The sequence below is a fragment of the Mirounga leonina genome, unplaced genomic scaffold (genome assembly GCF_011800145.1).
Source record: "Mirounga leonina isolate KUSES-001 unplaced genomic scaffold, KU_Mleo_1.0 Mir_447, whole genome shotgun sequence".
In the NCBI taxonomy this organism is placed as follows: Eukaryota; Metazoa; Chordata; class Mammalia; order Carnivora; family Phocidae; genus Mirounga; species Mirounga leonina.
In genome coordinates this window covers 2,251,581-2,277,898 of record NW_023270757.1, presented here as the reverse complement: position 1 = coordinate 2,277,898, position 26,318 = coordinate 2,251,581, and the positions used below count along the sequence as shown (strand labels likewise).

General features: G+C 41.3%; 1 protein-coding gene across 1 annotated transcript in view; it reads left to right on the top strand.

Annotated features, from left to right (window-relative positions):
* Window positions 1–26,318, top strand: part of ADAMTSL1 (ADAMTS like 1) — a 396,511-nt gene that overhangs the window by 196,716 nt on the left and 173,477 nt on the right. The window contains exons 14-15 of the mRNA XM_034987936.1: window positions 13,685–13,986; window positions 20,987–21,116. Of these exons, the coding sequence (XP_034843827.1) occupies window positions 13,685–13,986; window positions 20,987–21,116 (432 nt within the window). The remainder of the gene's footprint in view (window positions 1–13,684; window positions 13,987–20,986; window positions 21,117–26,318) is intronic.

Sequence of the window (26,318 nt, the reverse complement as noted above, 5' to 3'; positions counted from 1 at the left end):
GCGATTCAGCACTTCCATGCATCACCCGGTGCTCATCACCTTCATCCACATCACCTATTTCACCCATTCCTCCCACCCACCTCCCCACTGGTAACCAGCAGTTTGTTCTCTATAATTAAGAGTCTGTTTCTTGATTTGTCTAGGATTTAAATGTCACATTGAGTCCAGCTGGTTGTTTCCACTGACAAATATATGGGGAATAGATTTCTAGGTGTTTTTTAAGCCCTCGGAATCTCACTCTTACTTGCTGAGGGATCAGAACTACAATGTGGTAGTATAATTGTCTTCATTAATCAGGTAGAAGCTAAATACATTACTGACTTGATTTCCCGTCTCCTATATCTAACTCACTTTGTGGAGTTATATGCAGAAACATGACAAGCATCTGAGGCCAAGTACACACAGCAGCCGCTTTGACAGCTTCATTTCTTGAACAAAAATGATTCTGTGGTGTCCTGTAGGACGTGGAAGGCAGCGCATCTGCTTTGCTGTACAGGAAGTTAATCAGCTGCCCTTCTAACGAACCTGATCCAACTTGGAATAGGAAGGCAATTGTTCACTTCCTTAACTCCTTCAGGCCACTAACAGGCCACTCAGTGCTCTGGAAGGTGTCATCTGTTAAGGGAGGCATAAGAAAAAGCTATGACCTAGATGCTCCAGATGCTCTGCCTTTCTCTTTTTAGACTTTCTGCCCTCTGAATCAAGTCATTCCAGAAAGAGGGAGGGAGGACTAATTGGGTACCTAAGGAAGCCAATTTCCTCCCGGATTTATTTCAGTTGCCAGGAGTTCTGCTTGGATGGCTCTGAGCAAGCAACAGGAAGCGGGTGATTACTTTGGACACTAGGTGACCAACACCACCATTTTAACCAGCCAACCCTCCTGCAGACATTGGCACGTCCTGGGTGCAGAGCCTTCACAGTGCCATCCTCTCAAGAGCAGGATTGGGTGGTCCTCTATGCCTTGATCTTGCCCTTAAAAAATCTTGGGTTATCTCATCGGATTTTCAGTTAACAGCTTTATTGCATGGTTAAGAAAACATTTTTGTGCTTCAACACAATAGTCAGGCCTTAAATGTATTGCCATAAATAACCTCGGTGTAAACCATTTTTAAAAAAAAGAAGAAGAAAAAGGAAAACAAGGAGGCCAAAGGCAGCGGTAATATCTGGATGCCAGATGGCATCAGCTTAGTGATGGGGCTGATTCAATAAGAAGTGAAGGGAAATTCCTGTCATGCATCTGTGTGAACAGAACCCACAAGGAATTAGATACAGAAAGAAAAGCCAATAAGAGTCACCATGGTGATCCTGGAGTCATTAAATGCCTTGTTTACCTTGTTGGAAATAGTATTTAAATATATAATATTTAAGCACATGTTTACATTAGTCCATATTTATATCCAGTAAAGTTGTCTGAGAATGTGGATGGCTTAACTCACCGGTTAAGAATGTGAATTCATATTTTTTTTTAAAAAGTGGCTAGAAATGTTAATTGTGTGACATGTGTTTTTATATTTTCCCCCAAAGAATATTCAAGGAATCAAACATTAGTAATGGATCCAGATACTTTTGCTGTTTATATCCTCAATACAAGGTGCCTGAATTATTTTCTCTTCATGAATCTCAGGCCACAGAAAATAAAAGGAATATCTCATATATACATCTATTTCTTAAGAATCAAAAGTCATCTCATCTAAGATCAAGCAGTTTAAATACTATCTATAGATCATTAAACCGACATAAGGAATGTTCAAGCAGAATGGGGTTGAGCGTTAGAATTACAGGATGAAAAAAACCCAAAAGCATTCAGTTTTGAGAATTGGCACATCGCAGAGCTAAAGCCCTATACTGGCCAGACTGAATCAGCCCTTCCCTCACAATAGTCATGACCTCGCTCACTTTCAACTCCTTCCTGTCTTCCTTCCCATCTACCCAAATCATTCTCTTCCATCATATCCTCTGCAACAGCATGCTTAATAAAAGTTCTCTGACTGATTATGTATGTTAGATGACTGTGGAAAGTCCATAGACCTGCTAAATTGTTCACATCTCCTAATGAAAGAAGCTAAATTTGCTCATAAGTCACGTGCTCTGTGCCAAGCTTTGTGTCAGTTGCAAATACCGTAAAAATAAACCCAGTAGTCCTTGCCTTCAGGGAACCTTGAGTGCATTATCACGGGAATGATAGGATTGTGTCCAAAGTGCTGAATATTGGTCATTTATCCACAGACTGAACAAATGAGCTAGCTGTATTTTAAAAATGCAATTTGATGTTTCGGTATGCACAGCGTGATAGTGTTATGGATTTAAAAGAAGTATAGGAGAATTATTTACTGAATTCCCAAATTCTCTCCACCACCATACGTTCCTCTGAATTAAAATATTAGCATAGTTAAGCTAGGACGTGGTAATTCACAAATTTGAGCATAAATGAGAGAAGAATGCAATATACATGGAAAGAATTTGGGGGATGTTGATATGAACTGATGTTCAGCAGATTGTGATAGAACTTATTTGAATCTTTCACTCCAAAACCAGTACTTGAGGAAGGATTATTGGATGTTTCACATAGCCAATGACCAGGTATTTTGTATCCGTATATGTACTTCAGCGATCCTTACCTATATGTTGAGAACAGGCTGCAGAAACCATAGGTAATTTCCTAAAATATAAATTTTTTTTCGATACACCATGCTGCCAACTACGTGCGTTGGTGAGGGGTAAGTCTGTGTTTGTGTGCTCAGACAAGGACACAGCCCTGCTGGGATCAAAGTAAAAAGCAGTTTAGTTATTGATCAGACTTCCATGCAGGGCAGCAGCCTGCACCAGCTGTGGTGAAATGTGGGCTCTAGTGACAGATTAGCCTGGTGTTCATCTTGGATCCACCACGAGCAACAGGAGACCCTGGGCAAGTCACTTAACCTTTTGGCTGCAGTTTCCTCATTTGCGAAATGAGCATAACAACAGTACCTACAACATAGGGTTATTACAAAGATTAAGTTCGTACCTATAAAGTACCCGGTATGCGGGAAGGTCTCTATACATGTTAACTGGGGTGATGATTGGACCTTTTCCAGCATCGTGCATCTTCCTAGAGAAACATTAAGGGAATAAAAACATATGATAATAATCACTTATATACATGTGGAGAAATTGAGGCAGATGTTGTATCTACTGGTATGTGAGAGAAAAGTACAATTCAACCCAAATTCAGCCAGTGGTGCCCGGACTAACACCACCACCTTGCCTCTCTTCTGTACTTCAGAGCCTTTTCCAGATTCACTTGTAAGCATCACACTTTGAACGGAGCCCACAGCTTATTCTAAAGGATGAAGCTTAGTTACCTTTATTTGAATAAAAAGGGACCTATAGGGAATTGCAAAAATTAATAAGGAAAGTTTAGAAAATGTTGGGGTAGAAAAGCATCCTCTCTCAACTCTGGGTTAAATACAGTTGATCCCCATAGATTCCTCCCAACGCACACCGAGACAGAAAAATCAGTAACAAACTCAACAGAGCAGACAGAGCCATTTTTATGTAGTCATTAGAAAAGCCTTTATTGCAAACCAAGAAGTTCTAAATTTGTCAGCCCCTCCCAACATCTCCACTTATTGCTCATTCTGTAGCTACTTTGAGAAAGCTAAATCTGAACTATTGCTCAGCTGAGCCCCAGAGAATGACAAAGACAAATTAATGGGATCCGTGTGTGCCAAAATAAAGTATGGACCCTGTCGCCACCAATATATGTTAAGTCCATTAAGGTCATTTTTAATGAACTGATTTTTCATTGGAAAGCTTTGCCAAGCTTGTTGAATTAAAGGAAAGAAACCTTTACAAAATTGCAAAATAAACCAATTTCACTCCATGGGAAGAAAAAAAAAAAAACGGTTCATGGAAAGTATTCTGAGTTTACAATATTTTAGATTTTTATCAAAATCAGGGAAAATGATATGCATTAAAAACTCCATTCAGGTATTAAGTTGAGAACTACAAATGCACTAATAGCATTGTAAGCTATAATGGCATGTGAGTCCCTGGGATGTGGCTTTTTAAATAATCAGACTAGCCTCAAGGAAAAATCCAACTTGTAAATTATGTTCTGTGTGCATAGGTCTGAAAAGCAATAGGAGAGGAAGATGGTCTAAAACAACTCTCACAGCCTCATTTTTTATTTGCGAAGAGAGTTAATTTGGCTCCATTCGTATCTGCTACATACAGTTAGTGGCCTATCTTTTCCTTTTTCTGTGCATATTGAGTTTTAAAGAGTAGACGAAAAAGAGGAGCTCTCCTTGGGTTCCCCTAATGTAGGAACAACTCCAAGATGCCGCAGAGCCTTCGCTGGGGTAGCTGCTTATATGATAAGACAATGTGAGATCAGAGTTATGTATAAATCACTGAAGGCAGCCTCTGGCTCACAGCTGCCCCCAAATCCTTTTCTTCTATAAAAGAGCATTTTTATTGAGATTAAATTGAAGTGTGATAGACACAGAATTTAAACTTGCCTCAAGCTACATGATAACCTAATATCCCATCAAGACAAAATGAGACCAGCACATACTACCTGAGTACAGCTATAAGAAAGATAAAATGGAGAAGCCCACTACTGAATTTTGGGGGCACAATAACTTTTTTTAAAAGACCAAAAGAAACTTCTACAACAGGAAAATTTTTTGGTTGCTCAGGCCAATACCTAGAACAGAGAGGTGTGATTCAATTTCTTTGAGTTCAAGACTATTGCCTCTTTAGCTTGCTTTCTATCTTTGGACCCAAGAACAAACTCAGTACCAACTTCTACCATTCTATGTATCTACTCATTTAAAAGTGTATATTTATTGAGTATCTATTATGTGAAGTTCTGCCTTCATAGAGGTTTGGTATAGTAAGGGAGATATCTCCCTTACTATACCAAATCAAGATTCACACTTGATTTTCAGAGGCTGACAACCGCTATGAGTAAATGAAGAGGGACTCTAAGAGAGTCTAACAGGAGCCCCAGCAAGCCTGGGGGGTTTCAGGAAGTCTTCTCTGAGAAGAAACTTGTCAACTGAGGCCTGGAGGATGAGTGGGAGTTATTCCAAGATGAGAGAAAGGAGAGTCATCCAGGGAGTGACCCACCTGCCAAACTCTTGAGGCGGGAAAGAATTACACACATTTAAGTAAGAAGAGGAAGACTAGTGTGGCTGGAGCCTAGTGACCAGGGGGAGAAGAACAGGAAATGAAGAAGGAGAAGGGTATAATGTAACCTTTGTAAGTAGTTTGGCTTTGCTTCTGGGTATACTGAGAAACAGTTAAAAGCTTTACATTTTAAGATCCCCTCTGGCTACAGCAAGAAGAATGGCTTGGTAAGGTCTAAGAGAGAAAGAAAACAGACCGATGGCTGTTGGGGTGGTCCGGCAGAGAGGTAGTAGCTTCAGTGGCCGTCTGACAGCCAGTATGGTGACGTGGTAAAGAGCATGGATTCTGGAGTTGACTGCCATGGTTTGAATCATGATTCTGCCATTTTTTTTTTTTAACAGTATGGCATTAGAAATCTCTGTGCCCCGATTTTATCATCTAAAAATTGGGACGAAAATAGTACTGTTAAAACATAATTTTCAAAAAGGTAAAATCGTGATCCATGTAAATATAAAATGAGCACATGTCAACATTTTTATTTAACTCCTAAATCATTAAGGGAACAAGTGAGATGTGAAAACTTGTTCAGATTAGAATTGGATTTAGAAGAGTATGTATTTTCTACCAGACAAAAATCCTTTGCATTGACATGAACAGAAAAAAAATTTCCATCACTATGGACTGGAAACATTTGTGTCATCACAGCCCTCTACAAGGAAACTTCTGTCTAGCCAAAGACAAACAAAGACTCACACCTCCGTAGAATTAGACAACCTCCCACCCCAAAAGTCTACTAGGCAATGTCAGCATTCCGTTGAAAGGATCTCTTTTACACATTTCACAACATTTCTGACAGCATCCATCTCCTAACAATGTTAGGAGTTACGTAATGAGTTAATACGTAGAAAGGGCTTAAGGCACATCAGTAAACATTAGCTATTATTATTGTTGTTGTTATATCAAGGTGGTGGTAGTGGAGATGGAGAAAAGTAAATAAATTTCAGATACATTTTTGAGGGAGGACTGATAGAATTGGGGAACCATTTGGAAGCAAGGAGTTGGGAAAAATGAGGGGTCAAGAATAACTCCTAAATGTGTACTCTAGCAATTGGATGGCCAGTAGAATCATTTGTTGTGATGGAGAAGACTGGAAGAGGAATAAGACACTGAGGAGGGAAATCAAGAGTTCCATTTTGGGCATTTCTGGTTGGAGATGCCTTTGTTTTTTTGTTTTGTTTTGTTTTTTGTTTTTTTAAAGATTTTATTTATTTATTAGAGAGAGAGAGAGAAAGCACAAGCAGGGGGAGTGGCAGGCAGAGGGAGAAGCAGGCTCCCCACTGAGCAAGGAGCCTGATACAGGACTTGATCCCAGGACCCTGGGGTCATGACCTGAGCCAAAGGCAGACGCTTAACCGATTGAGCCACCCAGGTGCCCTGGAGATGCCTTTGAAATATCAAAGTAAAAGTGGTCAGTCAGGAGAGAGAGCGATGTACAGTGGTTAAGAGCATGAAACCTACCAGCTGTGTGAAAGACTTCAATTTCCTCATCCATACATTAATTATTAAATGGGGGTAATAATAGTTCTTATCTGGTTGTCATTAGGATTTAACAGCTTTTATTTATAAAGCACTTAAAGTAGTGCCTGGCACATAAGCACTGGATAAGTTTTTGATAAATAAATTATGTTAAATTAATGTTTATTCCTTTCAAAGAGTAAAATGGCTCCCAAGCCCAAAACTTACAAAAAAAAAAAAAAAAAGAGTTGGGTATAAAGCTCAGGGAAAAAAAAGGTCCAGACTAGAGATTACATACTTCGAAGTTGCCCACACATTGGTGGTGTATGAAACCAAGAATCACTGAACACATCAGAAGATAGCACCAAACAGAGCTCCAAGGCACTGCAACGTTTAGAGTTCAAGGAAAGAAGAAAGACCTAGAAAAGGAGACAGAGAAGGAATCGACCAGAAAAGAAAAGAAAGCCAAGAGTTTGCTGTCGTGTAAGTCAAAAGGATAAAATAATTCAAGAAAAAAGGCATGGTCAGCTGTGTTGGATGCCACTGGGAACAAGATAGTTGAGGGTGTATTTGTTGGGAAGAACAGACACTATAGGGCCAGGATCCTCAGAATCTGATTATTACCTGTCTTTCTGCTGGCTTTTCTCTTACGATTAAAGAAGAACAAACTCCTAGACAGTCCACAAGATCCTTCCTTTTAGTAAGACTCTTTCTCCTACTTTGTCGGGAACCGTATCGAGAAAGATAGGTCAGAACTGCAAGATGAGTGTAACAGAGTCCTCAAGTATGAGGCTGTGGGCCTTGACAGAGCCCCTTAATCTCTGACTCATTGGAACTCAGAGAACTCTGATACCCCGCAGCATTTCCTTCTAGTATAAAGTCTCTTTGAAAGGAGAATGCGCCCTTTAATGCGGCCAGGCTTTCTTCTCCCACTTCTAGCACGGAGCGTTTCTGCAAGAAAGTCATAGAGGCATTTTTGCAGAGGCCAGCTGCCTCTCAAAGAACTCAAAAGGGCATCATTATCATGAGAAAATGAAGTCTGCTTCTTGGAAAAGGCCACTATATATAGCTCTCCCAGTACTGCCTTAGTCTGTTTGGAATTGTGTCCTTCCTTCATATTTCTTTCTTTCTTTCTTTGTTACTGGTCAGCAGCATCAGACGGGGCGGTGACTGAATTTTTTTCTCAAATAGATATATTGGTGGTTGATTCAAAATCCTCATTGTGTTATTTTAATTTCTGGAATTGGTCTATGCTTGGTTATACTACTGAATCACTTTACATTGATGAAAGACTCTCACAACCCACGTGTGATACTTAAGGATTGGAGGAACCAATGAAAAAAAAAAAAGTGGTGCTATCAGATGTTTTGTGGAGTGATGTCCCCGACACCTTTGAAAAATTGTGCTTGGAGACTTTAATATGAGTTGCGTAACTAGCATGAATTACTTGCAGTTCCAGAGAGTTGTAAGTGAACAACAGCAGTTGAGAAATATTTTCATAATTCCATATTCAGGTCAAGTATCCTTGACTAAAGATTTTTCACAATAAGTTAGATTGTTATTTATTTGGAATGATTTAGGTGTGGTTCTGAGTGAATGGAGAGGCCCATTTTGGGTAAGTGTTCTCCCAAACCTTTAGTGCCCTAGCTATATTTTTAGAGAATCATTTAAAGGTTGTCTTGGTGTTAAGGGTTTTACAATTAATTCTAAAATCCCTAAAGTGATTCAATTAAAGAGTCGCCCTTCCTTTGTAGTGTTCCAAGGGTTTTTGTTTATTGACTTATTTTGGAGGGTTTTGAAAAAATCTTTTACTTTATTGTGAGACACTAAATAACTAAAGTTTACATGAGGTCTTTGATCTCATGTAAAATTGAGACAGATGAAAGAAGGTGTCTCCTGTTCCATTTTCCAAGTTTCTGTCCCACCCAACAGCAATTTCTTTTGCTCAGGTTTCTAAATGCCTCTTCAGTTCAGATGCCAAAATGCCTAGCTTTGGTTTAGGAAACCACCTTCTCCTAAAGATTTTACTCCATTAATGTTTCAAGGTTCCTCAGAACCAGGAGGAGAACCAACTTTTCAAAACTAAAGAAAAAGAACAGAGAAAAGAAGATTGCATTCAAAATAGAGGAGTCAATGTAGAAAAACAGCATCATTACCAATAAAGTATGGTGATTTTTTTGCCCCCAAATGATATATTTATGTAAAAGACTCTCTGGTTAATGTGGGGTAGAATTACTTATACAGTATTTTTATTTTTCTAATATACTATTTTCCAGATCCTTCTGTGGCCACTAGTTGAATGATAAAATTTTAGAAGGGGAAAAGCCATGATTCTCCTGCATTTCTAAAATGAACATCTGTCCAAGATTTTGTCTACCTCATTAATTAATGAGAGTATCAGGAAGATGTTCCGACCAATTCAAAGGAAATTTCAAAGAACCATACATACTTAGGCAAATAAGATGCTGGAATGGATTTACAAGTAGATGTAAAATGGGTCTGTCCACAGGACAGCAATTGCATTCCACTAGATACAATTAATCTGCATTTCTGTGGGCAAAGTGGTAAAATAGCTCACAGTCAATGCACGATTGCAGTAACTAGGAAGGAGGCACTTGACAGGGCGCCCACTAACCTCCTAGGTGCATCTTAAAGCCTTTTATCATTTCCCCTCCACTATTCAGTTCATTCCCTCCTCTCTCCTCACCCTGAGATCCTGCCACCACTCTCATACCCAAGCATACACCAAAAAAAAGAGGGCAAAGAAATCCACAAAACCTATCTGACATCTAGCTGAAATTTAATAAGATCGAAAACTAAATCAAAATTAAGAATTTGGAGCCCTGGGTGTTATATGAAAACAATGAATCGTGGATCACTACATCAAAAATTACTGATGTATGGTGACTAACATAACAAAATAAAATTTAAAAAAGTTTTTTTAAAGATTTTATTTATTTATTTGAGAGAGAGAGCGAGCAGCACAAGAGGGAGGATGTTCAGAGGGAGAAGCAGACCCCCCACTGAGTGGAGAGCCCAATATGGGGCTCGATCCTGGGTTCTGGGATTGTGACCTGAGCCAAAGGCTGACGCTTAACTGAGCCACCCAGGTGCCCCTAAGTATTTCTCATGTGATTACCTGCAAGTTTTAGTTTGCGTTTTAAAACTAGAGACTGAGGTGAGGCTGGTAAGAGCATTACAATAACACCCCTATAAAGTTATTCTTTTGAATAATCCCAATGATTTTTTAAATGAACAAACATGTATATGAGAAAGGAGAGGAAAATAAGAGTAGAAAAGATAAAGCTAAAAATCTTAGGGGAGGCTGGCTGGCTCAGTCAGGAGAGCACGTGACTCTTGATCTCGGGGTTGTGAGTTCAAGCCCCACATTGGGCATGGAGCCTACTTAAAAGAAAACAAAAAACAACTTAGTTATAGACCATGTGTACCTAAAACTGGAGCCAAACTCTGGCTAAGATCTGCAGTGACACGAGATTAATTAACCAAGAGTGAATGGTTTCTGTTTAGCACTATATTAATAAAGTGATTGTTCTTATTATTTTGGTCTGTGCTTCTGACTTCATAATAGCCACATATAAACTAAACCACGTTGGGATTTTACAAGTGAATTTGATTATCACTGTTTTCTGTTTCATAAAAGGGACTATGGTAATAACTCCAATGAAAGGATAAGCTTTTTGTTCATGAAATAAACAATTAAGCTTGCAAATTGAAGACCAGACAGAAGCATAAATCATCTATTTGCCAGGTTTCTTTTTTAATTTCCTGGAGATGGGAAGACTACATGCAGAAATGCTATCGGTCTTCTCTGAAGTTCGAGCCCTTCTCTGAAAGAACTCACTTATCCAGTCATTCTGCATTCATCCCCCAACAGTGCTAACAAAAAGAACTTTAAAAGTACCCAAATTAAACTTCAATAGTAGGAGCTTTTCACTGAAACATTTGTACATCAAAATGATGTTTAAAAAAAAAAAACCTACTGACTCCATTTTAAAGGTCCCACTTTAAGGATTCTAGCTCAGCAAGTACTAGTCAAACCGAGACTCCTAAGCCTTACACTGAGACGTCCTAGCTCAGTTGCCTGCCCTCTAACTGACCTTGCTTCTTCCCACTTGTGGCCAGAAAGCTCAAGATAGTAAACACAGAGTTGGGAGATCTAGGGATGTGGGGGAAAGTTTCGTATGAAAAACAATTATTATTCACTTGGCCATTTGCTCTAATAGATATTTTTCTTTTGAAATAGGATCTCCTGCCTTCAACAAGAGAGAATATATTATATCATACAGTATATGCACTAGAGAAATTAAGATGACTGCCAAAAGACAGCATTGCTTAAAAGCCAAATCATTTTTAATTGGTGTGAACTTGATGAAGACCTGAGGATAGTGGATTGGGAGATAAGCCAGAAAGGCTATTTGACATTTGATAAGACTTTCACTTGGGAGACCTAAAATTGATGTTTATTGTTTTTGCTATTAACCCTAAAGGTCCAGATAATAAAAAATAGACAAACGCACGTGTGTGTGCCCACACACACACTTATTTTCATTGAAATGCTGCTTCAGAGTAAACAAGAATCAAGCATTGCAGTGAGTTCATGAGGCTCCAGTAATGTGCCCTTTCTACTTTGTGTGCTTTTGATATATCTTCCTGGTCCTGGAATGAGACCAAATGCAAAGTGATTGACATGCTAGGCAAGGAGAGCTGAGGGTTTGGTTTGTGGATCATTTATATTCTAGATTTTCATCTGGGCCTCACTTTGGAAGATAAAACATACATCAATTTAACTGCTTGCCACTCTTAGAAACTTATATATATGGAAAAGATGGGAACTAAGACTTAAAATGAGTTTGAAGATCATTTATGAATCTTGGTGTGTTTGGTATCTCCACTCAAGGTCCTATAGCAGGAGTTGGGAAACTACAGCTGACAGGCCAAATTCAGACCTTTCTACTACCACCCTCCCTCTAGTTTTTATAAATAAAGTTTTATTGGCACACAGCCACACCCATTTGCTGACATATTGTCTATGACTGTGTTCACAGCATGTTGGCAGAGTTGAATTGTTGCAACAACAAAGACCCACAAACATGGCCCACAAACTCTAAAATATTTTCTATCTGGCCCTTTACCCAAAAAGCTGGCTGATCCTTGCTGTCTTGTAATGGTCTCTGAAGATGGCTGTTAGAGGTGACAGAACAATAATTCTTCCAGCATAGGAAAAGCTAATAGGGTGTGGTGCTTTTTGAGATCCTGTCAGTTTTTTATTTGAAAATAAAATTCACCACATTATTAAATAAGAAACGTTATTCACACACTATTGTCAAGGTTGGCGGACCTTTCATTTGCTTTTGGGTTTTTCTTACATACAAAATCGTTTAGTTTGCATTTTCCTTTATGTCTACACCTGGGTTGTAACACTCGGTGTTTGTGTATTTGTCGTAATTCTTGTTCCAGGAGCCAGACAGATATATGTGAATGTGTAAATAAGAGGGTTACAATTAGTTTGATTGCAGAGTCGGGTTTTATTTTTATAAAAAGCTCCTACAGATAGCATTATTTAATGAGAAGTAGACGTTTTAATTTTTTAGGGTACTGTTCTCCCCCCATGTTCTCTGGGTGCCGGAAGATAGATCAAGCATTAAAGACAAAAGAGGGAAGTAACATTGTGATGAGAACTTCTTGGGAATAATTCTGGATGGCTCTTCCTCCCTCATCCACCTTCCTGACAGGGTTGTATGTGACCTTCATTCTCTCCTAGGGGATGGCTCTTCATGGCTCAGACAGCATGAGCTGTTGGGGGTCGGGGGAGTCTGGCTGTCCTGGCCAGCTCCACGCACAGCCCCGGCTCAGGCCCAGGAAACATCTTTGTTATGATCCTTCCAATTTGAAAATTTGGATTGGTTTCCTGCTAGAATTTCTATTTCCTTAAACTAGATCTGAACCATTTGCACTTGCTAGGATTTAATGCTATAATCTTCTTATCAGTTCTTTCGTTTTCTGCCAAAGTCAAGGTTAGGGGACCAGGTTTGCATGCCTCCACAGCACGACTCTCTGAGAAAGCCGTAGGATCGTGGAAAAATAAAAACTTCTTATTCCAAAGTTCTTTTTCCAGATTATTATACTAACTTTTTGAAAATGTTAGTGGTTCCCTCTGGGCTTTTTTCCCTAGGTCCCTCTCAAGGTCATTGCAGTCATGGCCGTTGTTGATTGGTGGGAGGGAAAGTCTTTTTTTGGAATTTGCATATTGTCCTACATTATAGAGAAACTCAGAGAAAAACCAAATTCTCATTAGTGTGGCTTCTCTCAGGGGGTGGGGGAGAGGGGGCTGTTGAACAAACTTGTACGAATGCAGAATCTCTCGTTTACTGTGACACATCTGTGGATTTAAATTTGTAGCATGGCTTTTCTCTATGATATAAAAAGAATTGTAGTCCAGACTAATTCAAAGAATGTGTGAGGAACAAGACTTCACTCCATTCTTGGAACCTTACAAAAAAGAACCCCTTTCTATATATAAATAAATCTTGGGAAGCACATTGAGCCGAAAAGCAAAAGAAAGTTACAGAATATGAGAGCCAGACCAAAAAAAAAAAAAAAACCACTCCTTAAATATCTCCAAGGGCTTATTTTGTGATAGTTTTTAGGATCAGTATTAGTCTGCTATAAGAATAACCAGCGTCTTGCAGAAGGCACAAGTGCTGGGATTTAAAGAGAGCGAGAAGAAACCACTGATTCCCTGCTCTGAAGAGCTAGCACTGTGGGTGCAAGGCTGGGAGAAAGCAGGTGGTCTGTCGCTGGAATGTGGCTTCCAGCTGGGAGTCCATATGACACCAAAAAACCAACCCAGAAACCGTGGCAAATGAGCTCATGAACTAAACTGAAGCACCCATCGCAGGACAGGGTGGCAGAGCCCTGAGCGCATCCCAGGACAGCACTGGGCCATGGCGACAGGTGGGATGCCGCCCTCCGCAGCCCCCACGGTCTCATGCCTGGGGCTCCTCATCCTGTCCTCTTGTTTGCTTGCCGACTGCAGGTTCATCCCCGAAGCCTGGTCGGCCTGCACGGTTACCTGTGGTGTGGGGACCCAGGTGCGAATGGTGAGGTGCCAGGTGCTCCTGTCTTTCTCTCAGTCCGTGGCTGACCTGCCTGTTGACGAATGTGAAGGGCCCAAGCCAGCATCCCAGCGTGCCTGTTATGCAGGACCATGCCACGGGGAAGTGCCTGCGTTGAACCCAGAAGAGACAGATGGCCTCTTGGGTGGCCTGCAGGATTTTGACGAGCTCTATGACTGGGAATATGAGGGCTTCACCAAGTGCTCCGAGTCATGTGGAGGAGGTAAGAAGGGGAACTCTGGCCCAGAGCCCCACCGTCTTCTTGTCCTTTTTCTTTAGCCTCTCTCCCTGCAGGAGACTGTGTCACGTGACGGCCGCTAGTCCAGGAATGATAAGCAGGGGGAGGGCGGGAGGAAGCCCTTCTAAATGTAAAGCATACTGGATGAAACACAGATGTATTTCTCCTTGGGCTTGAGTAGCGCCCAGCCTGTCAGCTCCAAGTGGCCAGCACAGCTCATGCTTTGACTTTCAGTTGTCATCCTGATGTTTTGCAATATATCCCAGTGTATCTGATTTAGAAACACGGTTGACGCTGACCTGGCAAGGCTCTCAACATTCAGTTTTATTTATCTATGTCCTCGCTTCAGCGCATGTGGTATGGACCAAGGCCCAAGAGGACAAAACATTCTGCTCTTCCCCAGAATAGGTTAGAGTCCCCCTGATTTACTCAGCTGATTTCCTGAAGCAGTATCTCTTTATAAAGGGCAAAGGGTATAAAAAGGGCAATTAACACCGTGGTTACCTGGAACCAGAAAGGACTTTAAAGTCTGACCCCACCGCCATTTTACAGATGAGAAAACAAAGATGCAGAGAAGCTGAGTGACTTGAAATCACACAGCTAGTGAGTGACAGCTGGGATGAGGCTTGCTATTGATCTATTTCTCTATCTAGAGTCTTTCCAGCACATCACACTTCTCTAAGCATTAGAGAATTCCTGACGCTTGCCCCTTACGGATATTAATGTTAAATGTGTCCACGTGTATTAACCTGGTTCTTTAGGGATATTCCACAATGGTAACAACAGATTCAGCCATTACTTCAGGTGTTATAATGGGATTTGGGGGGCAGGGGGAGAGGAAGGCATTTAAGTCAACAATGAATTCTTCAAGATTACGATCTCTCTCACACTATAGAAAATACATCGGATTCATAATGCCACAGCCTCCCACGTCTGCTCCCAAGAGAGATTCTGATAGGTGAGGAAATGCTGGCTAATTTCCTGCCAGCGCCCTCTCCCTGGCTATCAGTAAACCCCTTTTGGCACATTAAGGTTCTGCATTGCCAGTGAAGTTTCTCAGCCAGTATAAAAAAAAAATATTTTCCAAAACTCTTTTCTAAACCATGACATTTTGGAAACTTTTAAAAAGGCGTCTTTGGTCATTATTGAGAATGTACGAGTACATGTGCCCAAAATGTTCACATACAGCTGAAAAGGAATGAATAGGGGAACACGTACATAGGAGCAAAGAATCCGTTTTCTCCATCAGATCTTTTAGCGAGCATTTAATAGTTTTGACCTTGAGGTTCTTGTTTGTTTCTGCATCTTCCAGTTTCAAACCGTGAAATTCTTAAGTGTTTTAATGGAGGGCCCTGTTATTTTTAAAACTGAAAATTTTCCATCTGATTCTGGAAGAGTTTCCTGGAACTCGGCTAATCTCTGTTCTAAAGGGGTGCTCCACACATACTGAGGAGATCTTTTCTTCCGTGCTGACGAGGGAAGAAGTTTAAAATAAGTTTCGGTGATCTCTGAGCCCGGGCAGGAGCTGAGAAATCCAGTGGAAAGACCACAGCCAATTGCCACAGTGGCCTCTTTTCCAATATAATGAGTGACTCAAGAGTTCAGGTGGTGTGGGTTTATCCCCAATTTCCATGATCACCTGAATGGAACGATCATTATCTCTAGTCTAAAATCATGTGCTTCGGGGAAAAAAAAAAAAAAGCTTGTGGTCTCTCACTTATGATTCTCAGTTACAAGTCAAGCCTGGAACTGTATGATCAGATGGAAAAACTAGACACAGCCATGGAATAATCAATAACCAGATACCTTTATCTCTAAAGAGTCTAACCATTCTGCTGATCAACCAGGGGTATAAAACTCAAAGTGTAGAGAGCCTGTGGAATGTTTTTAATTTCAAATATTTTTAGAAGATAACTGATTGGGAAATAAGATTTGGATGTTTGATATACAATTGATCTCTGCCTGTAGGAACTGAGCGTCTTTGTATAACATAAATTGTACATCCTTTACATCCAAGGCAGGGTAAAGTTACTGAAATGTCTTATGTCTTTAACTGTCAACAACTGTGCACACTTACCTACACTTAGGTAACTGTGCCAAGGTAATATATTTACACCTAAAATGTTAGAGTTGAAAATTCCAAAGTGGTGAAAATATGCTTGGGTTATATGGTCCATATGATATCCATATGCACTAAAAAATCATTTCACTCTATGGGACATGTACGTTTTGAAGTCAGTGTTTGGCAGTAACATTGTATTATCAACTTTGATCTTTTCACCAAAATATAACCCACACTGTTATATATATATTTTAATCATTCTTGCTGAAACCAACCAAAAACATGGAGGATTAACAGATTTTAAATCAATTTTGGGTCGTAAGGCTGGTCGGGCTAATTTCATTGTCTTCCCTATCTCAAGAGCAGAAACTGGATAGACACAGAAGTAACCTTTCACCTAGCAGAGGTAGCAACCAGAAGGAACTAGTTAGTAATTTAGGCTAGACTTGGTGGCTGTTTCCCCAAGCTGTCATCAAATATCATGTAACAATTATGCTATTCTGGCAGATATAAACACTGAAAATCCCATTTTCTCAAAGATTGAGCCTAACCTGCTCAGATATGTGTCCCACGTCCCACTATCATCTCCTTGTTATATTTGAATTTCCCGTATGTGAGCTCATAGGTGTGGTCAAGGAGAGTGGCTTTGAACCTGAACAGCTTTATTATGTTGAACTCCTAGATGGTAAAATCAACATTAAAATAGAGCTGAGGGAAAACTTGAAATTTACTTTGGCAAGAATGAAAGGGGAAGTCTTTACCTGCCACTCCCCTTCCTTATGAGTCCTCTCTCCTTTGCTTCTGTCAAGAAAGGAAAACTTGGGGCACCTGGGTGGCTCATTCGGTTAAGCATCTGCCTTCGGCTCAGATCATGATCCCAGGGTCCTGGGATCGAGCCCCACGCCAGGCTCCCTGCTCAGCAGAGACCTTGCTTCTCCCTCTCCCTCTGCTGCTCCCCCTGCTTGTGCTCTCTCTCTCTCTCTCTCTCTGTCAAATAAATAAATTAAAAAAAAAATCATTAAAAAAAAGAAAGGAAAACTCAAAATCGTGAAGTCCTGTACTTAAACGTGTTCTGTGTTGGTTTAAAATGTCCTTCTAAGTGCATATACTAGCCTTCTTGGAAAGGGCACACACTGGATGAGCTAACTTCTCACATCCTGGCCCCGCTCTGCTGGGCCAAGTATGCTGTGACCTCACAGGTGAGGTCTTCACATGCCCTCCCTCCTGAAACTTCCCACACTCCCCAGCTCCCTCCCTCCACACGCCTTCCCCCAGGCATCCCTCTTCCATCTCCCCTGGCCTAAACAGCACTATGCTTAGAATGCCCTGCCCTTGAGGCATTTTGTTCATCATGCCCCAAAAATGTATTGTGTGTTGACCACAGGGCTGGTCCCAGATACTCCTTAATTATGACAGAGCTCTGTCCTGAGTTTACCTCAGCACCCCAGGCCCCACCTAAGAATGCCTAGGCAACCGGCCCCTATGGCAGTGGCCATTTAACACGGTGTCAGAAGCCTAGTATTAATATGTTAGGGTCAAATTTAGTAACTCTGGAATGCTGCTTAATCTTGGCACTTAACCACCTTGGAGGTGATTTTTCTCTTGAGCTGGGATTTATTGGTTTGGGGTAATATAAATTTGTGTCCCATGTATCTAAGAGAGGACTATATTGACATCCTTCTAGAAACTTTAGCCCTTGCGACACTTGTTCTTTGCAGTCTTAGAAGGACCTAAGTTCTATGAGCAAGGGATTCACAAAGTAGAAACAGAGCACCTCCTTCACACATGCCCACACCTGAAGCACTTTCAAGTAGGGCAGGTAACAAGACCTATGATCACTTCCAGCTGACGTCGTCGACTCAATTTCATAGTGTTCAGTAGCTGAAAAAATATATATATACTTTATTTTAGAGCAACATTTACAATCTCTTGAATATTACCAGGTAGGCAAATGAATCAAAAACTTAATTTCTAATATAACCACAGCTCTAGATTCTGTATGGAAGAGTTCGCTTCATCCAGCACTTTGTCGTCATTACCTTAATAATGCCAGACTATTCCAGAGGGAAGTGTCAATGATGATTTCAACAATTTCTTGTAAAATGTTTTCCTATATCATCATACCATAAATTTCAAATGGCTCATCCCAGCTGCAACCAAGAGAGAAACACCCTGTTACCAGCATTACAGAATACAACGGGGTAGCTTGAATGTCTAGTATAAATCGCAAATGCTCCACCTTGAACTGGCCATGATATATTTAAATTTCAAAGCTCATAAAAAGGTTAGAAAAAAGAAAATTTACATCCATGGCCTCAAGGTAAATACTGTGACCGATTTTTTTTTTAAAGATTTTATTTATTTATTTGAGAGAGAGAGAGAATGAGAGAGAGAGAACACATGAGAGGGGATAGGGTCAGAGGACGAAGCAGACTCCCTGCCAAGCAGGGAGCCCGATGCGGGACTCGATCCAGGGACTCGATCCAGGGACTCCGGGATCATGACCTAAGCTGAAGGCAGTCGCTTAACCAACTGAGCCACCCAGGCGCCCCCGATTTTTTTTTTTTAATGTTTGATTCATCAGACTTCTGGGAAGAAATAAAGGTGATTGAGATTCTGGCTTTAAAATGTCACTTTTTAGGGTGCCTGGGTGGCTCAGTCAGTGAAGCGTCTGCCTTTGGCTCCAGTCATGATCCCAGGGTCCTGGGATTGAGTCCCCACTTGGGCTCCCTGCTCCACAGGGAGCCTGCTTCTCCCTCTGCCTCTGCCTCTCTCTCTGTCTCTCATGAATAAATAAAATATTTATAATGTCACTTTTGAAATGGTGGTCTTGCTTAGTGACCTCAGTCAGTGTCACATCACCTTACAAAGCATTAGGCTGTCGACTGGAGTGATAACTCCTTGGAGAAACATGGAGTAGATGGGAGGAGGAAAGCAGCAGGGTTAAGAGCGGAGCAGTTGTACTATATTAGGTACTAATTGATAAACCAAGACAGAAATAAGAACAAGAGAATGTATATTTATTTTTGAACTAATTATGTGTGTTGTCACATACTTTGCCAAAACCACATACAAATATTTAGCTCCAGATAGATATATTTAGATGGACGTATCTTTATATACACAGCTATGTATGACTGAAAGCGGAATATCAAGAATGTCCTGTCTTGCCTCGTCCTTATACTGACTTTGATGAAATGATCCCAGGCAAATTTCTAGGTTATTCCCAAAGATCTCCAGCAAATATAAGCAGCCTCTTCATATTTTTAAATGTGAGCGCTGCCATTAAAAGCTTCAGTGCTAAGGCACTGCCTCACCGTGTATCAACTACATGACCTCCACCTTTCTAAGCCTCAGTCTCCTTCTTCTGTAAAATGATATAAAAATAGTGCTTACCTCATGGAACTGTTGAGAGAATTGCATGGTGCGTGTCATGCCCTCAGCATTGGCACCTGGCTCATAATGTACAACCCGTGGATTTTTTTTTTTTAAATATGGAAATGTATTTTATAAATTCCAGGGAAGACTACTTGTATTTTGCCATGCTTTCATCATTTTTTTTCCCTATTACTTTTGCTTTTTAAACAATTTAAAGCAAATTGTATCTTGCTTTTTCCATATAATTGAATCAAATATGTTAGAATCATATTTCACAATGTCCTAATAAGTAATTAATACTCAAATAAAATTAAATTTATCCAACCTTTCCTAATACTCATACATGTAAAAAGGTTCTATTTTTTCACAACTATAACTTATCTTTATGAATATTTTTTTTGGTAATTATTAGATAATGTTTATTTATTTTTATTTTTTATTGTTATGTTAATCCCCATACATTACATCATTAGTTTTAGATGTAGTGTTCCATGATTCATTGTTTGTGCATAACACCCAGTGCTCCATGCAGAACGTGCCTTCTTTAATACCCATCACCAGGCTAACCCATCCTCCCGCCTCCTTCCCCTCTAGAACCCTCAGTTTGTTTTTCAGAGTCCATCATCTCTCATGGTTCGTCTCCCCCTCCGATTTCCCCCACTTCATTCTTCCCCTCCTGCTATCTTCTTCTTCTTGAACCTGTGGATTTTGACTCTCACTATGACTGTGGGCACCAGAAGGAAATGTCCGGTCATTACTATACCCAGCTAAATGTTTCCCTGCTCCATGAAGGTTTCCATAAGGGGTCCTGCACACCACCTGGAAAGACTTGCCAGTAATCCTGTACCACAGTCACTGCTCAAACTCCTGTTTTCCTAGCTCTGTATCTGAGACATGCAAGTGTCAGGGGGAACATTGTTTCCCATGGATGTAGAGAAGATTGTGTTTCATGGATAGTCATTGAACACCTTGTTCTCTTCCTTTGTTCCAATTTCCAAAGCTGCCCAGGTCACTAAAGAAATGAACTAGAATCAAAAGGAAACCAACAAAGATTGGCGTCCCCATTGCGAGGCCCCAAGAGAACAGCAGTTTACAAGATATTGGATGTTAAAACGTAGCTCTTGACCTCCCTTCCAAATACAACAATCGCCTGTTGATTAAAACATAACATGTAAAGGTCTCTGGGACTTTTTTTTTTTATTTGTCACCCTGCTGTCCTCCTGCATTCAATTATCACATCTCAGCTTTGGCAGCTCCGTGAATTTGGTGGCATTTTCTTAAAGCGTTTCATCAGTACTGGTGCAAGCTCTCCCATGAGGGAAGTTGCCCTCCTCCAGGGGCACCTTCACAGAGGCACTAGCTCACGAGTACTTTCTCCCTGATGGAGCGATGGCTGACAAGATGGGCAGCCCTGGGCTTCACGCTGCAATCTCTGACATGCAGCAAGAGCCCTACCAATCACAGAGGCCTCCCACCAGCTGCCTTGTCTACACTTCATCACCCCACACACGCCCACTCTGGCCTGACAGTGTGATTTGTACGCAGGTGTCCAGGAGGCTGTGGTGAGCTGCCTGAACAAACAGACGCGGGAGCCTGCTGATGAGAACCTGTGTGTGACCAGCCGCCGGCCCCCACGGCTCCTCAAGTCCTGCAGTTTGGATCCCTGCCCAGCCAGGTAAGGGGCGCCGTGCCTGCCCTGCTACCCAGGAGTGTGTTCAGAGTGGGGTGCCTCTGTCTGTGGGCAAGACCAGAACGCTTATTGTTCAAAACCCAGTGTTTTGAAAACCAATTAGCATCAGTTCAAACTTTTAGTCAAATCCACTTAAATTTAATTGAAACCAGGGCTTTGGAATTCCAGCCCAGTGGTCATGCTCAGGGTCCAGAAGGCTCTGTGCACTGAAATGAGCCCCGTGGCATGACCGGAATGTGCACGTGCCGCACTGCTGCTGCCTCCTGAAGGGAACGTGAAGCAACCACAGGCTTCAGGGTCTCTGCCACTTTTAGCCTGGGTCCCAAGCCCTCACACCATAGTAATGGATTGGCTCATGGGTTGCAGGGCATAAGAAGCTGGAGTGACTGGGTGGTATAATGGATCCACTGTGAAATCTGTATGCACACAGCATGCAGATTCATTATAGCATGCTCTGGAGTGTATGTGTGTCATTCCACATGCATAAAATCAATTAGAGCATTTCATTGTTCGGTCCTGCCTGGGTCTCTTTTTTACCCAACCTTGAGTCTTAGCAAATCAATCCAATCACTGCTTTAGTCCACACAATTTTATGGTGTCTTGAGAGACTTGCCTGCAGAGACTTCTTTGGAACAAATCTCTGTGGAAGCTAAACCATCTTATCGATGATTCTGGTTTCAAAGGGAGATGTTCAAGAACCAGAGCCAGACTTTCAAGTCTGCGGATGGGATGAAGACTGTTATAAGATAAGGTCATATCCTAGATACGAAAGGGAATGCTGTTTCTGAACGATAGTTCTTCTCTTTCTGCGAAGTAACATGGAAGAAGCAATGTGTTAGGCAAAGTCAGTTAGGCTTGTTTTTAAAATCACAGTAAATAAGCGGAACAGATAGTATTTTGCAGATGCGGCTTGTCTTATTTCTCAGTCAGCAAAATACCCTTCCTTTGGAACTTAAAGGGTACAGACTATAAGCCAGGGCATTTCTGCTGGTCACAGAGATGTCCCTTAGATTGATCTGAATGGTGGGCCTGGTGTCCCCTTTCCGATGCAGAAGGGAGGAGAACTACCGGGGCCATCTCCATAGCATCCAGAAAAGCAGCCAGCCATTGCTTGGAGAAGCACTCCACCCAGAGAACAGCGGCCAGTAGAATAGAGTCAAGGGCTAGACCCAGAAAAAACTAGATCCAGTGCATAGAATCCCAAGAAGCCTCTTTCCTACCCCTGTTTGACCTGGTCCCACATCTCCAACCTAACCTCACCATTCTCCAGTTGGGCAAGCCTAATTGTCCAGGCAAGGGATACTAACCCCTTCGGTTTGACTACATTCTTTCTCCCCAAATCGGAAAAAGCGGAGTGGTTTTGGCATGGACAGCCTGTAAGGTCCTTGGCTAGGAGGTCCAGCAGTTCTCCTCCGAGCTTTGTCACCCACCAGCTGTGTGGCATTGGGCAAGATGGCCGCCCTTTCTGTTTCCACATCTGCAAAACGAACAGGCTGTATCTGAGGTCACCACATCCTGCTCAAATATCCCATGACTCTTTGTTAGTCTATAGGCAGACGAACTGGACAGCTACTGCTGTGGGCTGATAATTGATGTCATTTCTGTTCCGCTTATTTACCGTGATTTTAAAAACAAGCCTAAGTGTCTAACCACATCCCGGGGTTGTAATGACATCCAAGTGCTGTGATGGGCTGAGGAGTCAGCACCCGGGACCAGCTGAAGATCTTGTCGGATTTGCAGCCACTAAATCCAATTCTTCCCGGGCAGCAGAAGGAATAGGACACAAGGTGTTACTTCCCATCCTCAAAGTACTCAGCACAGTTAAATTAGATGAGCTTAATTTACTCTACGACCTTTATATTGACTCCCAGACAAGGACTCTTGTTAGGCTTAACTTACTGCATTTGCTCCAGATAAACTCAGTGCTTTGATCTCCCACCAGCCAATCGTCAGACTGACAGGCAAGACCGCTCTTACAGGGCACAGCCGGGGTTTCTTGAACCAACCATCCACAGCTGAGTGTTTGTAGACTGATGCTAATTAAAACAACAGAGAGGGCCAATGTACAGTGGCCTGAGATGACTCATTCTCTTCATCTGGTGTTAAAGAGCCAAAGTCAGATTTTCTTCTTAAAAGTGAGAGACGTATGGAGGGGCATCTCCTGTGAGATATTTCAGTATGATGTCAGGGGAAAACCATCACTCATTCGGAAAGTAGGTGTAAGATGTACACGGAAGAGAAAATGGGTTTGGTAGGGACATAAGAGACTGTGGTTTTCCCAAGCACCTTCTAGAAGGTGGCGAGTAATTTAAATCTTTAATTCACAATTCTTTTTTTTTTCAAGATTTTATTTATTTATTTGACAGAGAGAGAGACAGCGAGAGAGGGAACACAAGCAGGGGGAGTGGGAGAGGGAGAAGGAGGCTTCCCGCTGAGCAGGGAGCCTGATGCAGGGCTCGATCCCAGGACCCTGAGATCATGACCTGAGCTGAAGGCAGACACTTAACGACTGAGCCACCCAGGCGCCCCTAATTCACAATTTTTACTGTGCGCGGATGACTGTTCCCTGCACATTTTAGGGAGTCCTCTGATGGGCTTTTGGTCTGTGCTGATGTCCATGTGTTCAAAACGCCATAGCATTTTCTCTGGGACAAACAGAAATGATGTTTCTAGTCTTGGTAACTGGGTATACGTCTCTGAGAGGTGGCCACTGGTTAAGAGCAGGAGCTTTCCCAGGCAGTTGTCAGGGAGCCACTTTTTCTTTCATGTGTGGTCAGGGTTGTCCGATCCCATGAAGAATGCCATAGGCCTAGAGGGCATGTCCCATCTGGGCTGTCTTGCCGAGATTAAATGTACCTTCTCCTGATTTACTCTGTGTGAATGGCAAGGCTGGTATCACAAGCACGTGTCCAACTTTCTCCAGGTTTAGACAGATATGGTCTCCCACCCAGCTATCCACAGCAACAAGGGTATTTTCAAGCTGGAGGTATTCTGATTGTTTCAATTTGTGTGTGTGTGCGTGCGTGTGCGCGTTCGCTCGCGTGTGTGCATGAGCGTGGTCTGCCTCCATTTCTAGGGCATTTTAAAAAAATAGTAGTTACCTATTGACGAGGACTATCTTTTAAAGCCCTCGCTATCAGCTCTATGTCCAAATCCTCCTCTCTGTGGAGCTAGCACCTGGCATAATGTTTGATACAATGCAGGGGCTTATTAAGTGTTTATTGAATACATGGGCATAACGGACAGGACCAAATGTATAAGGAGTAATATTTAGATCCGAGTATTAATGATAGCTGGGAAGACACCAGTGCTATCTCTGCTGTCCATCCACCTATCCCCTCTCTTCCACCCACCAGATGATGCTGAAAGTGCCATTATTAGAGTCCCTTCTATAACTGTAAGGCTTTAAATACCAATTCAAAACATAAACAGACTTAGGAAAAGTAATCCTTTATGTTAGCAGCCATGGATAGCAAAGTCTCCCCAAAATAAGAGTAAGAGGGCAAGCTGTAATAGAAGAGAGAGTGGACATAATGGAGGTTGAGTGACTTGTTAGCATTACCCAGGGAGGAGTTTGTCGGGAGAGATGGAAAGTAGTATATCTCCCTTAACAACCTTGCCTAAAGTTGGTGAGAAGTTAGGACCATTTTTATTCGTGAGCTGACAATGAGAATATTGCATCAACGTTGATAGCAAGAGGCTATATAATTACAAGGAAGAAAAATTATTTTAGTTACCTTTACCACCATCTGAGTAATTGGTGTCTAGAAGCCCCTCTACCCTGCTCACCTTCCTGGGTGGGTTAGGCCACTTTAAGGGAAAAATGTCCAAAAAGGAACTAAAATCAGTCATTAGGAAACAGGTTGGCCTCTTTTTCCCAATAAGAAAGCTTTCTGAGTATTATAATTATGCAAGTTGTTCTACATGAATATTCTCATTCTTTAAAAGTCAAGCATAGCAGAAGTAATCAAAGAAGAACGACATATATCCCCTTTTCACACCATGCTCTACAGTTCCAGAACCTTCTTCTCCCCAGAGATAACCATGTTAGTGATTTGGTACATACCTTTCCAGACCCTTTTCTATGAATATATATACATATATGAACATGAACAAATACATGAGATTTTCTTCCCTTTGGATCATATTATAAATATATATATGACTTGGCAACTTGATTTTTCACTTAATAATATGTCCTAAAAATCTTTCCCATCCCTGAGACCACCAAAATAAAAACCAGCAGATAGATTCCAACCTGTGTTCAGATACTGCTCTGTTAGGTTTAGCTACATGACCTTTAAGAGCTTATATACCTTTTTGGATCCTCAGATTCTTCATCTCTAAAATAGGATCATAGTGGGAACTCAGAAAAATTCTCTTTTTCTTCTCTTTCATTTCTTGGCAAGAAATACTTTTAGTTTGAAATAAAACATCATTTTTTTGTATTCAGGACTTAAATTTGATTAGATTTTCTCACTTATTCAACTAAGTCTTAATAATTAAGTTTTCCTGACCATCTCCCTGGTTTATACTAGCAATGACATGAACAGCCCAAGGAAAGCCAGAAAGCACTACCTTTAAAAAAAAAAAAAAAGAGCATGACTGTTATTAATTATAAGCATTTGATAGCTTGGCCAGTGTGTGTTGAAAAGATTTGGTAAACGTATGTGGAGGAGGGGAAAGAAGTAAGCAATGAAAGCCAGATGGCTGAAAATGAAGGAAATTCCAGGCAATTTCTGCAGCTTTGTTCTAACATACTTTTTAAACTAAACTTTTATTTCTGTGCAACAGAGAACAGCTGAGTGGTACAGAATAGATAAACAGTAAAGGGGGGAAAGCCCATAATTCCAGGAACAGGACTTGGTTTCTGCCCCTCGCCCCAACCCCAGTCTCTTTTCTCAGACCTAGGGTGGCTCCTCAAACCAACAAGAACTGTAAAAGAAGTTTGAGAATCCCTGTTTGAGACGAGAGAGTTAAGAAAAACGTCATAAAGGTCACAGAGCCTCCTCTTTAAAAGCAAACTTCAGAATGCCTATTTTATTATACACTAACAAAATCCATGCGTACTAGCCGCAAATGATTTCCAATTTCTAATTTTCTTTTATATTGGCCGAAAATGGCTAGAGCAGAAGGTATTGCCTTTTTACACAACCATGCTTTAATTTATTTGATGGAGCTTTCAAA